General features: G+C 37.2%; 1 protein-coding gene across 1 annotated transcript in view; it reads right to left on the bottom strand.

The window, feature by feature from the left end:
• Nucleotides 1–18,000, bottom strand: part of SPATA16 (spermatogenesis associated 16) — a 242,192-nt gene extending 224,192 nt beyond the window's left edge. The window contains exon 1 of the mRNA XM_005675304.3: nucleotides 17,384–18,000. Within this exon, the coding sequence (XP_005675361.1) occupies nucleotides 17,384–17,905 (522 nt within the window). The 5' untranslated portion in view covers nucleotides 17,906–18,000. The remainder of the gene's footprint in view (nucleotides 1–17,383) is intronic.

The following is an 18,463-nucleotide window of genomic DNA, read 5'->3' as shown; positions in this document are numbered from 1 at the left end:
TAACTTTACAATCAACCCTCCATATCCTTGGTTCCAGCTCCACAGATTCAACCAACTGTGGACCATGTAGTACTGAAGTATACATTTAGTGAAAAACATCCGTATATAAGTGGACCTGTCCAGTTCAAACCCAAGCTGTTCAAGGGTCAAATGCAGTAGCTTTTAAAATCTTTTCAGTGCCTTTTCTTGGCTAGTAAAATGTTGCCAATCTATATTAACCCCCATTTAAAAATTATTATGCTCATTCATGAAATAAAAAATCTAGGAAACACAGCTCTAGATGATGTCAGATGCCATAGCATCTCATTCTTCCTTCACTGGAACACACACCACATTTCATTTCCATTGTCTTTTTATTTCTGAATGAAAATCCTCATGAAGGGAGACCCCCCCCCCCCACCATGGGTTGCATTCCCAGAGCCTGACACAATGCCTGGCATAGAACAGGAACACAATAAAATTTTGTTGAATGACATTGCCTTATGCAATAAAAATTTCCCAGAGATTAATATGTACATAATGATACTAGAAGTATTAAGATTATATTCAGCATGCAAATGCCACAAGATGAAAACCTTCAAAAGTTTTTTTCTTTTTAGACAAAAACAGCCATTGCCTTTGCATACTCCTAAAATTATACTAATATTTCCAAATCAATGACCTCAAAAGATACTGATATTCCTCATAAAGATTCCTATGTAACAGATTTCTTTTAGATCTTGGTAATAATAAAAAGATTATCTCTTCTTATGGATCAGTATTATTTAAAATTAGTAAATGAATTAGTTAACTAACTAAATGAATTCCTTTTCCCTTTTTACCTTGGTTTCTAATCAGTAAAAAATAAGTTTCTTGATTTACTTTATTTCCTTTTTCCCATCCTACTTTTTCTGTCCCTTCTCTACTTGTCCTCTTTTTCACTTGTGTTCAGTTCAGTCACCCAGTCATGTCCGACTTTTTGCAATCCCCTGAACTGCAGCATGCCAGGCCTCCCTGTCCATCACCAATTCCTGGAGTTCACCCAAACTCGTGTACATTGAGTCGGTGATGCCATCCAACCATCTCATCCACTGTCATCCCCTTCTCCTCCTGCCCTCAATCTTGTTACTTTGCTTTTATCTTACCTATGTTTCTTTGTATAGTAAGCTAACACTTGGGCTTTCTGGAGGGGAAAAAAAAAAGAATTAAGGTACTAACTGGTTCAATCACTGATCTATTGAGGCTCCAACACACTAGGCTTGTCCTACACACTTCCTTCTAATTTTGTCTGATGTTCTCACAGTAAGAATAGCATCCAATTTCCCACTGAGCAGTTTACCTGGTAACTAGTTAAATAAATGAATCATAAATGTTTACAGTCAAACCCCCTCTTGGACAATATACTTTCTATATAATTGTAAAAAGGAAAGTAATTTTGAGCTAAAGGGGAATTGTAAGTATACAGTTGTGAACATTCAGTAAATGACCATAAAAAACAGACATATATTATCTGCTGCTGCTGCTAAGTTGCTTCAGTCCGTGTCTGACTCTGTGCGACCCCATAGATGGCAGCCCACCAGGCTCCCCTGTCCCTGGGATTCTCCAGTCAAGAACACTGGAGTGGGCTGCCATTTCTTCTCCAATGCATGAAAGTGAAAAGTGAAAGTGAAGTCGCTCAGTTGTGTCCGACTCTTCGTGATGGGCTCCTCTGTCCATGGGATTTTCCAGGCAAGAGTACTGGAGTGAGGTGTCATCACCTTCTCTGATATTATCTAGCAGGTATATATTATTTATATATAAGCTAAAATGTACCAGGATCAGGGTCTTTTCCAATGAGTCAATTCTTCGCATGAGGTGGCCAAAGTATTGGAGTTTCAGCTTTAGCATCAGTCCTTCCAATGAACACCTAGGACTGATCTCCTTTAGAATGGACTGGTTGGAGCTCCTTGCAGTCCAAGGGACTCTCAAGAGTCTTCTCCAACACCACAGTTCAAAAGCATCAAGGGATTGGGGGCAGGAGGAGAAGGGGACGACAGAGGATGAGATGGCTGGATGGCATCACCAACTTGATGGATGTGAGTCTGAGTAAACTCTGGGAATTGGTGATGGACAGGGAGGCCTGGTGTGCTGCGATTCATGGGGTTGCAAAGGGTTGGACACGACTGAGAGACTGAACTGAACTGAACTGAACTGAAAATGTACCAGGACAGGTTTCCCTATGAAATGATCCTAGAAATATTAGAATTAGGTCTAGTCAAAAGATTTTCACAGGGATTTGAATGAGTCTGCATCTTTTTGTTGTTGTTCAGCCGTTCAGTCTTGCCTGACTCTTTGCAACCTTGTGGACTCTAGGTTTCCCTGTCCTTCACCATCTCCCAGAGTTTGCTCAAACTTATGTCCATTGAGTTGGTGATGTCATCCAACCATCTTGTCCTCTGTTGTCTGTCATCCCCTTCTCCTCCTGCCTTTAATCTTTCCCAGCATAAGGGTATTTTCTAATGAGTCAGCTCTTCCCATCAGATGGCCAAAGTATTGGAGCTTCAGCTTCAGCATCAGTCCTTTCAATTAATAAAGGGTTGATTTCATTTAGGATTGACTGGTATGATCTCCTTGCAGTCCAAGGGACTTTAGCTTTATATCTTCAGCTCTAGTTAATCACAAAGAGTACTAGTAAAAGAGTACATGATCTATTGGATCATGTATTGATAAATACATTATGTGACTTTACGAGAGTTTTTCTTTTTTTAAAATCAAACACCCATTTCTGTGAAGTGGGAGTTGGAAGGAGAAGAAAAGATGGAATGAGCTTCTTCCTGTGATGGGCAGGCCACAGGGGTGAGTAATGGGCCCTTCATAGCCACCTCAGAACATTTCCACTTGATTTTTCTAATTTATTGAGCTCATATTCAGCCATTGGTTGTAGGCATCTGTTCATTAGTGTATGCCCTTTTAATGATTATGCTGTGATTTGGCTATGTTGGTTATAAAATATTTGGAATACCACTCATGGTTCAATGTTGGAATTTATTTGAAAAGTGGCTCAACTACTGAGTAGGCAGCATTACATAATGATTATAGTTACAGTGTATTTGGAACACATAGTCCTAAGTTCAGGCTCTAATTCTACTACTAACAGGTGATCTTAAGCAAGTTATTTGACTTCCCAGAGCCTTAATTTTGTTATCTGCAAAATGGGTCTAATGATAATCCTGCTTCTTTGGGTGGTTGTGAGAACTCAAAGAGGTGTAGTAAGTAAATAGCTGGCAGACATCAACCAGTTAAAAATGCTGACTTAAGTACACAAACAACAGAGAAAATCAAGAGTTAAGACTAAACCTCTAAGTGAATAGAAGGAATTTCAGGACAATAGAAAACTTTTTTTTTTTTTTTGGCTGGGTATAGAAATGTTTCTTCTCTCCATTGTATCTTAGAGATGAAGAAGGAATAAAAATAATTTCAAAGTCACCTGTGTATCTATAATCCATCTATAGATTTCAGATATTTTCTTAAAACAGTAATCCTGGAGGTAGTTACTACTCAAAGTTCAGCAGTGATATCATGGAAGACAAATGGTTTTTCTATCAAATCACTCCCACCAGTCAGCAGGAATTCCAAGTTGGGTATTATTATTGACCAAGATATTATTGACAGTCTCTTTGTTTCTTGTTCCAAAATAAATACGAAATAGGAGGAATCATATTGTTTGAAATCACATCTATTTGAAATCAATGGTTTACACCAGACACTAATTAAAATATAATACTTTCAACAAATTTTAACAAGGAAAAATTCATCCAGAATTCATATAACAGCACTACCATATGCTACCTATAAAACACATTATTAGATGAATATTCTAGGTGAAATCTACCTTAAGCTAGGTAGCATGTTTATTTTCCCTCTAAGGATTTTCTAGGAGAGATGACAACACTAGACCTCATGTATTAGAAACATCAAAATCTAAAATATTACAATTTCAAATAATACACAATTCCTAAAGGGCCAAAAATTTTACAGTGTCTAAGAGAAATTATGCTTTTATACAAGAACCTTACTACTAATAATAAAGAGCTTTCTGATTTTCATGAACTAGGAATATTTTTTTCTAAATGTTATTGCTTAACTACTCTCCCATTTCTTAAAAATATGAGCATGCACTTCATTTTAAAGACATTTACCTCACACTGTAAGAAATGGCCAATCAGGTCAGCATTGGCACTCCTAAAGGATGGTAATTGTGCTCTAATGTAAGCTTATAACCCAATGCAAATTAAAAGAAGTCATTTTCTCCTACTCTGCAAAGAATCACCAGAATTATATAGGGGAAAACTTACTTGCCCGCAGGTACTTTTCAGACTTGTTTTGAATTTAAAACCATCACACTCCAAGACAACACCAACAGCCCTTTAGAAATTTGGAGTTTATAGCACAGAAATACACAGAAAAGCCAATGGTGCTTAGACATAGTAAAAGATTCTCAACTCATACACAGTAAAAGAAATGAAAATTTATTTTTACTGATTTTAAAAAGGCTATTATTTTGGAAAAGATTAAAAATTGGATAACATACTGGGTTTGGTGAGAATAAAGAAAAATAAGTCTTCTTATGCAAAGCTGATGGAAGTGTAGCTTGGCAGTATTTATTGAAATTTCAAATGTGCAAACTCTTAGATTCTAATGTGAGAAATGTCTCCTACAGACCTGCCTGCATTCATTCAAAATGACATGTGCACAAGGTTATTAATTACAGCACTATTTCTAAGAACAAAACACTGCAAGCAATCCAAATCTTCATCAATGGAGAATATGCATCTTCCATATACTCAAATATTAGGCAACGAATAATATGGGGAAATATATGCTGATATAAAACAGCATCTAAGACTTATTTCTAAGTAAAAAAAAAAGTTGCAGAAAGAATATGTACTTCCATATTGCTTGCATTTATTAACTTAAAAGATAAGCAATGATTGCCCATTTAGAGGGAAATTGGCTGGCTGGAGGAGAGGGCTAGAAAGGAGTCATTTGCATACTATTTTATACCTCTTAAATTTTGAACTATATGAATATATTACCTATTCAGAAAAGTGAGAAACTTCAAATATATAATCCGAATGCAGTGAGTGGCCCACCTCACACTAGAGAGAGTCATGCTGTGTGGCAGTGAGCTGATGATTGACCCAAGGATTCCACTGTGCATGTTACTGTCATCAGGGTGCACTTAAGTGGAGGTCAAAAACCCATCACGGCCACCTACACTTCCCTCCAGCTTCAGCTAAGCCTTTGGCATTCCTTTTCATTTTTTGACATTCCTCCTTTGGCAGCCTGAATTAACTAATGGCAGTGCTACAACTGCGTGATGCCATTAATGGACATCCCCACACGTAAGATCCTGTTCCCTGGATGTCACCTCTGAGAATTCTGCCTAAATTAATCACTTACTGATAGGAACCTGCTTTAGAATACACCCTCAGTATTCATGCCACTAATGCAGAAATAAATATGTAATAACACAGTTTTAACATAGCCATGAAGATGACTCTCTATGGGAGCCAGAAATGCTGAGCAGGTCCATGGAGCCAACAACGGCTTCCTGTACTCTAAGCTGATAAGTATCTCTGGCGTTAAGAGATTATAATATTTTACTTACTTCTTTTGTTTAAGTGGATATGCTTGATTGCTGCTTCCATAAGGCATGCACACAGTAGGGCATTTCCTTCATTCCTAACTTGAGATTTAGATCAGGGCTGATCTACTTTATATTTCAGGTATCTTTTGTTTGGGCCATTGCTGAGTGAAGTTTTAAAGTTAAAAAAACAATTAAAATAAAAACAAAAGAACCAAGTGGTATGAGGTTACTAGCTTTCAACATTCACACCTTATGAAGGCATCAGAAGGTGTGAATGTTGACCGTTACATTAGTTTTCATTTTTCACCATTATGTTTGGTATTTAAGAACATGTATTTGTTCTTTAAAATCTTCATGCCAGTGCATAATCACCACCCTGTCGCAAAGACAGTACTATAGGAAACATCCCAAATAGAGTATACTAAAAACACACAGTATATGCGCGTGCACGCACGCACACACACACACACACACAATGTTAATAAAACTACTGAGAATTCTTATTTATCAATATTCTAATTTTTTAAGCACTCAGATTAGGATAATCCCTTTATTAAAAAGATGTGCTTATCTCTATATGCATATGTATTGATATATTTCCTCCTGCTGCTGCTACTGCTGCTAAGTTGCTTCAGTCGTGTCTGACTCTGTGCGACCCCATAGATGGCAGCCCACCAGGCTCCTACGCCCATGGGATTTTCCAGGCAAGAGTACTGGAGTGGGTTGCCATTGCCTTTTCCGATATTTCCTCCTAAAGTAGTCAAAAACAATTATTCAATAAGTCCTAGTATCAAAAAAAGAGAGAAAATCCCATAAATATAAATGAACATGCCAAGATATAAAAACCACCTTGCTGACTAACTTTAAGGGTGTATTATAAAAGCAATTTATCATTGTAGCAGTTTACGTAATTCTAATAACTCTTACTGCCTTTTGCTTAGTGATTAGTGTTGTACATACACGGGAAAAAAGGACACAGTAGAGGTACAAGTAACCAAAAGAAGAAAATGACCCTTAACTTTCCTGGGCATGAAAACCCTCTTTCCACTTCTTTTCTTTCAGACTAAGGCTTGCTAAGCCTGTCCTTTAGCATAGTGTCACACACACACACAAAAACACGTCATCTAGCTGTTCTATCATAACTCTATCAGACTCATGACTATTTCCTCACATTTACTAAGATTTGACACCTGGATTTTGGCTCCTCTTTGCTCTTTGTCCCAGAATCATCCTGAGTGACTTCAGATATTCAATATACAGCTGTGAAAGTGACTCATCTAATATCCTGCCCTCTTTTTGAAACTCCTGAACTCTCATTGAGTAACCCAATCTCATGGAACTTCATCTCTCAAATCTTACACTCCAGGACTATTCTTTGACCAAACCTCCTAGGCTTTCAGCTCTTTCACTCTTTTATCCTCAAGAGCCTTTCCTTTAACTGTCAGTCCCTGGACCACTGCACCCCCTCTATTCTGTCCCTTCCTGCCCAGCTGAGAGCCATAGTCCACTATGATGACCATTCTGTCATCACTAATCACAATAATCCTGCCCTCTCATCCATTTTATCAAAACCTCAAGCCTTCAGTCAATGAAAATTTTTGGATGCTCAGAGACACATTGTTGAAAATCACATAACTTCGCAGTTTGCTGTCACTGTGAATTCATGGTCCCTCTTCTGAGGGAAGCCTCGAGTATTTAGTCTTTTGTCTAATTTGTCTCTGTTGTCTATCCAGTCTTTCTCAAATTCTCCCACTGCTTTCAATTCAATTAAAAAATATAGAAATTCTCTCAAATTACCCTCAATTCATGAAACCTCTTCTTCCTGTCCAGTAATAAGATATAACCCAGAGACAGAGGACAGTCTTTGTTGTCTACATACACGAGAGTGATATAACAAAAATAAACATGTAGTTGACACTCCCATTCCCCACATTAATCCTTTTGGGAGACCTCCTGTTATTTACTGAATAATGTCCAAGATCTTGACAGGGTACTCATTGCCTCCTGGCTACCTACTAGCTCTTCTAGCTTTATTTCTCCTGTTTAGCCTTGGACTTTCTATCATGATGTGCTTAGTTGCTCAGGCATGTCTGACTCTTTGCAACCCAATGGACTATAGCCCTTCAGGCTCCTCTGTCCATGGGGATTCTCCAGGCAAGAATACTGGAGTGAGTGGCGGTGCCCTCCTCCAGAGGATCTTCCTAACCCAGGGCTCGAACCCAGGTCTCCTGCATGTAGGCAGATTCTTTACCATCTGAGCCACTAGGAAAGCCTTTTCTACCATCAGTTCAGTTCAGTCGCTCAGTCGTGTCCGACTCTTTGCGACCCCGTGAATCACAGCACACCAGGCCTCCCTGTCCACCATAACACTCCATACATTCCTGTTTTACGCCGGCGTTTTCTCTTTTTAGTTCCTTAGTTTCTCTCTTTAGTTCCTTTAGTTCCTCTCTAGTTCCTTCATCCTCCCGACTGTTTCCCCCTAAAATCAATACTTGGATCATGGCAAATAAAATGGCTACCATAAGAAGAGTATAGTTATATTACAGATGTAGCTGAAGAAAGGATAAAGAACAATAATATTGGAATTGAAATCTTATACTTCCTTGTAGATCTTGTGGTAAGCATCATAGTGTTGATAAAGTAGTAACTACTCAATATTTTTTTTCACTAATTCCCAATCCTTCTTTTTTTTTTTTTTTTTACATTGTTACTTTTCTATCCTAGAACTCACTTATTGCCTTTAATGCCAATTCCAATGTTCTCTGCCTGGTTTTTAAGACCATCCTGTATCTGGCTTTATTGCTTCACCCTTATCTTATAATAATGCCTTCCTCTGGCCTGCCCATCTCTTTGCTGTCCTTATTCAGTTTCATGCTTCTTTCCTCAAGTTCTCCATCCTACTGATAATGTTTATCTCAAATATTGCACTCTGTTTCTGTCCCCTCTACCATTCCCAGTTTCCATTCTGGTTCTTTTTCTTTTTTCCAGGATCATTCAAACTTTTAAATTCACCCCACATCCTTTTAGCATTTCCATGAGTACTTTATGCATTCTTATCTTTTTATCCTTAATAGAGAATAATAATAGTTCTCAACTCACTGGGTTACTGTGAGAATTAGAAGTGTTAGTATAGGTGATGTATCTGCCAGAGTTCATGCTCATAGATGTGTATCACAAACTTCATCAAATGTTCTCATCCTAAACCTTTGTTCTACATGGCCATTGCACATCACGAACACTTGACAGATTTCTAATTTTCTTACAGTTATAGAACTTCTGTCTAAAGCTTGAATCTGAGTTCCTTGAGAACCAAATCCCTGTCATATACTATGGTCTTACCACCACATCACCCAACAAGATAGAAAGTAGTAAGGAAGTAGTCACTTAACCTATGGGTGATTTCTTGGTAAATGTTATCCCACAAAATCAGTGATTAATTACTAATAGATTAGTAGCATAACTTGAAACATCATCAGCAGCATAGCCTAAAACAAGTTCTCCAGAAGTTCTTTCTTCCTGGATATAAAATATACATTGGTAGCATTCAAGTATGTATGAATCCAATGTTCTTGGTCTTCGTAACAATTCATTCAATAGGGAAACCATACTGAGACCCTGTAATGAAAATTTGTTTCCCTTTCTGTATTACACCCTGCCTGTCTACATCCTATTCTCTGATAGAATCATCTCTCAGGTGGAAAGAAAGTTCTTCTCTATTTTAGTGACTCTCAAATGAGGCAAGAGAATAGGTGAACTAGGTGATTAAATGAAAGTTTTGTTTCCTAATTTTCTCCTAGATAATCTGAATCAAAAGAGTAACCGCAGCCTTACCCTGTGCTACATCCCTGTGAACAAATTTAAGTGAATCTCATATGCTTAGTACATGCAGAGTCTACTTAAACATCACACTGTGTTGTGTATGAAGTCTGGAAAGGAGTAGGGGAAAGAAAATATTGCTGTTTTCAACTGTATCTAGCTTGGGAAGCCTTGCAAAAAAATTTAGAAAGTTAAGATAGTGAGAGAAATGTTGGGCAATATTATCCAATATTTGGATAAGAATAATTTGTTTTTAATGTGTGTGAGCCTCAACATGGAATCATCAAGTTGAATTACAATTTAGGGTTGTGCAAGGTTTCAGTGAGTGAGTTGGTTGAGTTTTTATTTACAACAGTGTAAGCAGAATTAACTGCATTTAAAAATACACTAACATTTACTGAAATTTGAAACAAACCCCTAACAACAACTCATAAACTATGAAAATGATCCTGTTCACTAAAGAGATCTTGCTCAGCTTCCTATGGATTAATAATTATTTTTTGTGAGATAATCACTAATGGGATTAATTTAGAGAAACATTCTAACCAACCACTGACTGGTGTTTAGTATCAACCTATTTTATTAGTGTTAATAGAAAAGTAGTCATTAAGTTCATTTGCTTTTTCAGTGAATATGAGAAGACTGTTTTAAATATTAATTTCCAAAGAATAAATTTTCAAGACAATAACATTTACCTTTTTAATTGATGCTTTATAATAGCTTTAGAATGTTTAGATATTATTTCTCTTAATTCCCTTTTAAAAAGCACACATGGGTTAACATCAATTGTAGGTAATTGTGAAAAAGAAAGATTGTCTATGCTAGCAGTTCTCAACTGTACCACTGCCCCAAGCACAATCATGGTCTGAACCCCAGACAGTTGTATCTCAGGCTCTCTGAGAGTGAGTTTGGGCACCCCATACAAGTATATTTAATATCACTTTTAGGTGATTGAAATTATGTCAGGAATTTCCAAAGTTTATAATATTTCTATATGAAATGTGATTCTTCTTTCATTCACAAATGTGATACAGATTATATTGTAGTCTTATTTATAGAAAAATTTTCCCAGTCACCTCTCCCCCTGACACTCTACCACAATGGGAAAACCTCCTTGAGGGCAGGGTCTAAGTTTTAAATATATTTGTATCCCCTGCATCTAGTGCTATGTCAGGCTGAAACAGCCAGTGAATGTTAGGGGTGTTAACATACCTTTTTCTTACAATGACAAATCTTGCTCTTGTAGAGATTATTTTTATTTAATTAGTGCTTACTTATAGAGATATATCTAATTTTGTTATTTTACTTTGGCGATTAAGAGAGGCATTTGTTTTGTATTTTCCTGCTTTGTAAATTTACTAGCACTTAAAACATATTTTTATCATTAATTAATTATATGATGCCTCCGGATGGAACAAAGATGGCAACAATCATGATAGAAACTGAAATGTTCAATTCTGATCTTACCAGACAGAGTTCAAATCACTTGATATGTAAGAACTAAGAACAAAATGAACTGCTTCTAGCATGACAATTTGAGCATTTAAGTGAAAGTTTGTCAGAAGCGGTTAATAGTTCAAAATAGTGTTTGATTTAATTATTTCTTCTAAAAAGGTATAAAATAAAGTAAAAAGCAGTGAATTATTTTGGTCCCTTGCTTTGATTAAATATAGTTTTTAACAGAAACTATGAAATTTTAATGTTAATTAAAGGAAAAAAGGATATGGGTTAAAATGATGATAAACTACAGAATTGGACAAAATCCTTTGGGGCATTAAAGTTTTAAGTTGAATACATACTGTACAAAGAAATGAAGAACTTAAGAAATAAAATGACAACCTGAACACGTATTTCGAGCTCATCATGTTTTCCAACAAGCAGTCTGTGTGAAAGCATCTTGTGATTAGTCTTTAGTTCTTACCATTCCTGCTTAATAGTGTTTTAAGAGGTTCAGAAAGTTGCTCAAAGTCACAGAGCAAGTGGGTACCAGAAGCAGCATTAAACAGATAATCTGACTCCAAATACAGTACTCTAACAGCTCTGGACCCTCGTGGCCACTTAAGGTTATGTGAGCTAGATATCTGCAAGTGCTTACTGCCTAGACCATGGCAGGCATTTGCAAACCTACCAGTGTGTGGCATAAATCTCTGCTACTTGAGTGATCCCTGGACCAGAGACATGGACATCATTTGGAGCTCATTTGAAATGAGGAATCTGGATGTTCCATCACAGACCCCCACATATCAGAATCTGCTTTTTTAAAGAAATAATACTCCTATACAACTTTTATAAAGTGTTAAGAATGAAAAGCAAGAAAGTAAAGATATTCAGATATGAAATTAGGACACAGGAATTTGATCTCAGCCCTAGCAGGAGTTTAAGAAATGAATACTGAATCCCTTTGCAGATCCACAGATGGGTAAAAAGACAGCTAGCTCCAGGGCAATCCATGAATTTGGTGAACTCTCGATTTCTTGGTTATGTTGACTAGGAACTATCTGTGTTAGAATCCATTTAAATTAAGCTTTCTGGGATGTCCACATTTTCATGCCCTAGAGATTTGCTACAGAATTATTCTCAGAGCAATTATAGGTGAGGCGGCCCTATAATGAGATATCTTGGCTACTTCATTAAATAAGCCCCTTTGGATGGGCTCCAAAATGGACCTGCCTCATACCAAATTCCATTACACTGGAAGTAATCTCATAAGAAGGCCCTGGTGTGGGTTCAATTGTCCTGGATACTTAATGTTTACCATAAAGGAAATGTGTTCTAGAAGAGTGATTCTCAAAAACTGGTTCTCAGACCAGTACTTTATTGATCTAAGGGGCAATGAAAAAAAAAAAAAAAGGACAATTTAGTCAACTTTTCATGAAGTTGAATTATAATCTATTTTAAAAATACCCTTCATTCTGAGAGTATGCCCTATTTTGAGAGTATGCCCTTTCTATTTTCTTTTTTGGTGTTAAACTGCTCCATATTTTAATGAAATAATGGAATTTTAATGAAATAATATAATGATAGCTATTTTTGTGATATTCTTGCACAGTACAAATACGAGGTCAATCCTTTCACCTCTCCAACTTAAAAAAAAAATAAAGGTCCTTGAAATCCCAAATTCCACACAATTGTTAGAGAAAAATGCTTAAAAGGAAATTCTTTCCTATGAAATACAGTGCAGTTCAGTCACTCGGTCATGTCCAACTCCTGTGACCCCATAAACTGCAGCATGCCAGGTTTCCCTGTCCATCACCAACCCCCAGGGTTTGCTCAGACTCATGTCCATTGAGTCGGTGATGCCATCCAACCATCTCATCCTCTGTCATCCCCTTCTCCTCCTGCCTTCAATCCTTCCCAACATCAGGGTCTTTTCCAACAAGTCAGTTCTTCACATCAGGTGGCCAAAGTATTGGAGTGGGTAGCCTATCCCTTCTCCAGCAGGTCTTCCTGACCCAGGAATCGAACTAGGTCTTCTGCATTGCAGGCAGATTCTTTACCAACTGAGCTACTCAGAGAAGCCCTCCTATGAAATGAGCAAGGGGCATAAAGCATTTTAAGTCAGAGACCAAACTGTAAAGTTTTCATTTTAGGGCAAATTTGTGCAGTGTCAGCATCTCAGAGAGTGCAGTTCTCATCTCATCTCCTTGAATTGCTATGTGTACCAGGACCATTTGGGATCTCTTAAAATCCAGATCCTGATTCTGCAGGTCTGGTACTAAGTTCTGTATTTCTCACAAACCCTCACTTAGGGTGGCAAGGGCATAGCGGTTAAGGTGGTGAGCTCTGAACCAGATCGCCCTGGTTTAGTCCCTGGCACTACCACTTCGAGCTGTTGATCCTTGAGCAGGTGATTTAACCTTTCTATCCCTTAGTTTTCTCATTAGCATAAAAGAATAATAGTTTCATCTCATATGCTTATTGTGAGAATAAAATGTAACATTGAATGTAAATATTCCCAGGATGTAAAATATAATACCTGACACATAGAAAGAGCTCCATAAATGTGAGTTATTACTCTAACTTCACAGAACAGTGACTGGAGCACCAAGATAATAAGAAAAAAAGCACCTTAAGGAGTTCCTGCATGATGAAATCGGGATTGAAAATTCCATTTGGTGAGGGAGGTTGTGCTCTATGTTCTTTGGCTGGTTCAGTGGGATTGTTTGAAGCTGCATCTCTTGAAGGGTGTGTATAGGTCTGTTCTACTTCAAAAGGTGGAAGCCTCTGAGTTACTAAGATCCTATGAGTAAGGCTGAAATGATGGCGTTGTTTAGGTTGCATGCCACAAAATTATTAGACTTCATAATTTGAGTGCTTTTCTTATAAATGACAAAAATGTGATTAGTACATTCCCAGATCTTTAAGTTTTCCTAGTAGCAAAACCCTTACGGTGTTTGCTAATAAAAAGCTCAACTAGAATGTTTATGAATTAATCTCTTCTAAATTTTTATTGACAGCCAGGAAGTTCACTGGATGGTTATATAGCATCACCAACTCAATGGACATGAATTTTAGCAAACTCCAGGAGACAGTGAAGGAAAGGAAAGCCTGGCGTGCTGCAGGCTGTGTGCTGTGCTTAGTGCCGCAGTCTATGGGGTCACAAAGAGTCAGACATGACTTAGCAACTGAACAACAAGCAATTTATTGGAAATAGTGTGTATTGCCTAATGTGCCTCATTGGCCTATGAGGCCAATGTCTTTATTTTTTAATAGAATCTGTAACATTTTAATAGAGGGGGAATTGATATAGTTGTTCTTTAAAAATTATAGGTAATAGCATCTAGGCATAAAACTGTGATTTCACATGAATGTATGTTTTTTATCTTTCAGTTTATACCTTTTGCCCATCTGGTATGTTTTCTGCTGTGATTTCAAACACAGGAGCAAATATGACTGATTTTAGCAAAGATTGAGAGCTAGTCACAGAATTAGTTTCATCAAGCACATTTAAATAAATGCCTCCTATGTTCTGAAATCCTGAAAGATTAAAGTTGGCTGCGTTTTGGAAGCTAAACTGTTATCTTCTGAATCGCTGCATATCATTTTATCTTATTCATTTTAAAATACCATGAATTTACTTGTCTAGTTACCATGTTATAAAAACAAAAGGAGTTAAGATTTTGTCAAAAGCACAGGGCAACTAACATAGAAGTAGAACATTCCTAATGGATTTATTAGATGAGTTGGAAATTATTGTGTCTATTAATAGCCACACATTTCTAGCGCCTTTCCCCAGTTTTTACTTTTTCTTTTCATGGTCATACCTTAAACCACAAGCAGCCTTCGGTGTATTTCTACAGCCTGACTCTGTACCTGTACCACTCAGATGCCAATCATTTGGTATACCTCACAGTGCCCTCCCCGCCCATATAATAATCACAGGAGAGTTGCCAGTTATCCTTCAACAGCCATGTCCAGTCTCTCCTTTATCAGTAATAGGACCCCTGAATGTTAGGGCCATTGGGAATCAAAACTGTATTTTTCAGCATTTCTTGTAGGTCTGTGCAGCCACATGACCAAATTTGTGTCAATATAAAAAAATGGAAATGGTGTGTGCAACTTCCCTTGAAGTGTGCTTAGAAGGACACAATGTGACTCTTTTCTTCCTTTTGCCCTTTCCTGGCTGGTTAGAAGGTGGGCATGATAAAACCAACAGGAGCTGTCATTTTGGATCCTGAGGTCACAGCCACATCTTTAGGAACAAAATAGAATCTGGTACTTGATGATCATACTGTACCAGTCCTTGACTACCTAACATTTATGTGAAAATAAACAACAACTCTCTTGCTTTTGACACAGGTATTTTGGCTTTTTGTTATTTGCAGCCAAACCTAATTCTAACTTCACACACTGAAATATTCATTGATGCATCTATCTTTTAGGTGTGATCCTTATCATTATGCCTTGGTCTCTGTCATTCATCCTATCTTAGTCATGGTAGGACCTAAGGAAAAGCAACAGATGCATTAAGTAATACCTGAGAATACTCAGTATGGAAGCAATTAAATTCAATAGGAGTTAAATTCAGGCGAGGAGAGTTAAAAAGGTTAAATATCTTTTCTATTCCTAGTAACTTTGGTTTATTAAGAGACATTCTAGGTAAGATTTCAAAAGTTAACTCCCAGGATAATTAGACAAAAGCTAGGCCAGATGTCTAAGCTAAGTTTTGGTCTCAAAATAATTACCTTTGTTAATTACCAGTAATTAGTGTCAGCATCCAACACTTTCCTAAAAACCCTTGAGAGAGGGGGAGGTTGGGGGGCAGTAAGAGAGAGGGAAAGACAGACAGAGAATGTGCACAACAGAGTCAAAACACTTCAGCATATTCCAGTACAATTACACATCTTGGGGTCATTAAAACCGAATTCAAATTTTGAACACTGGGATTTATGGAAAAAATCGATATTTTCTTCTAGTTAATGCAAATACCTTTTGCTTCTCTAACTAGACTTAATTTGAAGTTTATGTTCTTTCTTATTCTATGCCTTTTATCCCCCATTGCCAAAATAATTCTTTTCCTCTATCTGGAAAGGATAAAATTACACTTGTAAACCTGCAATAATAGAATTACACCTTTAACCCTGTCCTTTCCCCCCCATAAATTTCAGCTGAAAATAGTCCTAGCAGAAGTGCCCATGATTCTTCCTGGAGTCTACACTTAGCTTCCTTTCCACAGTCAATAGCTTCTGGTCTTTAGCTCAAAGAACAGCAGAAGGTTCTCAGTGCTTTGAAAATAATTTGGGGCACTTTTTACACAGTTCAGAAGTTTACAAAGTGCACCACTCTTGACTTGTGTAAATGACCCTTAATAAGGATAGAAGTACCTATAGATGCATCTGTTTGTATGCTACCTCATCACTTCATGTCCCTTTGGGCCTTCTCTTTTGTGCCTAGGGTTTGTTTTTCAATATTTAGGGACATATTTTCTTCTAATGTTCATTAATAACTCATTGTAGATGTAGTCATTTTTAACCTGTGACTAAGACTGGAAGTAACACTTTACTCTTTAAATCTTCATCACAACATCTCACATTTGACTCCTGCACATGGCCCTGGTTCCATGGTGGAAGAGTCATGCCTTAATACCATTTCCATTTAACTATTTACTGGTTTGTCTCCCTCATAGACTGTTAGAGGGAAGCTACCATGTCTTAACTCATTTTTGATATCTCCTGTGGCCACCAGACATATATAAAATGCATTGAAATTTTTTAAAAATATGCAGTCACCAATATTGCCAAGCCAATAGGAGTTCTAGCTGCATACTTTGGTCCTTTTATAAGTTCAGTGAGTCACGAGATGGTGCATTTCTTCCTGTGACTTTTTTTTTTGTGTTTTATTCTTACATCTATTAGCCCATGGGCTAAATCTTTATGCCAAAATATTGATCAACTTACCTGCTTACAGAGAGAAAAATAATTATTCATAAAGCTCACTAGGAGGGGAAGGGAAGTGAAGTTTGATGGTACGGTGAAATGGTGTTATTTTGTTTTCAATCAGTATTACGCATAAATTATCAGCCCATGCTAAAAGTAAGATGGTTATGTTTAATCATGAAGACTACATATCAAAAGGGGATAATATGTATCCTCATTAACTGCCTATTTCTAGGGAATCTATATTCTACCCACTACTACTGTATTGAAACTTTAAGGCTTTTATAGGTGTACATTGAAATTGCAAAACCAACTGCATTTTAATATATGTTACTATTCACTGCAGTGTTTGTTAGGGAAAAAGCATGAAATATGCTTTGGGGCTGATTTCTATATGTTGAGTGTACACAAGCATATTAATTTGCAGGCATATTGTATTGGTATAAACTGAGGACTAAAAAGTCCTGATATTCAATATTTTCATACTGTATTTTCATTACAGCATGATCAGAGTGGCTCACAGTAATCACAACTTTCCCTTTCACAGCTTACTGTCACCAATCTGTTTTCTCTTACCCCATACCTCCAGTGCTGTTCTGAACTGTCCTGCTGCCACAGCATATTTCTTCTGTCTGTAGCAAGAACTGGCATCCTTTAAGGCTACCTGAAGCCATTTGTCAATCTGAGGCAGAACGCTGAAATTAGGTCCATGCAAAGGGTCCACTATTTCAGCAGCTCGGCATGTTGGCTGATTCCCAGTGGACGGGTAGGATTCTACAAACTCATAGCTCACGTTCTCTTCATCAACGTAGACCAACTTCACCTCCACATCCATGATATTCTTTAAGGGTATGTGAGGCAGGGGCATGGTGATCAACAGACTGTCAAGTTCTATTATCTTTGCCTCTTTCTTTCCAGCTGGCTTTTCGTCACCTTCTGCCTTCCGTTTAAAGGCCACTTTCTCTAAATCATTGCTTTGTTTTTCTTTGAGACTCTTTGCCACTTTTATTCTTTCAACTGTGATTTCTACCTGTTTGTCTCCACAGCTTTTCTTAATCTCTTGTGGCATTTCCAGGATGCTGGGTGGGTTTGCTAAAGTGGACATTTTGTTGCTGTGTTTATCTTTGGAACAAGATCTTATTTATTGTATTCTCCAAGCTCCTACTGCTTCCTGAATCCACTGATTGCCCCTTAAAACACCTGTAAAGGGGTGAGAATAAGAAAAATAATTAAAACAAAAGTTTGAAATTCCAGTAGTTTTAGTCAGACTATATAGTTAACTTCATTGAAATTGCTGTTTAATTCATTGTAGGTATTCATCACCTTAAACTAAAACTGTATAGACATCATCTGCTGACTGTTTTACTAGAGAAGTATATGTTTTAGTCTCAAAATTCCCCAAGAATTCATTGAAAACACATTTAGACAGTGTCTTTAAAAATAATCATCTATAGCTGAACAACACTGAATGAATATTTTTATGGGGTGCTCAAACTCATTGAATAGGAAAATCTTATACATAACCACTGAGGAAAAAAAAGACCTAAAAAAAATATATCTTGATCTTAATTTCCTCAGGAAGGCAGGTGGTCTAGAACTCATTATAAAATATACTGCTAACCTGCATAATAGACTTAGGAGTCGAAAGAAACCACAGCTGCCT

Source organism: Capra hircus, chromosome 1 (genome assembly GCF_001704415.2).
Source record: "Capra hircus breed San Clemente chromosome 1, ASM170441v1, whole genome shotgun sequence".
Lineage (NCBI taxonomy): Eukaryota > Metazoa > Chordata > Mammalia > Artiodactyla > Bovidae > Capra > Capra hircus.
This window is presented reverse-complemented; position numbering and strand designations above follow the sequence as displayed.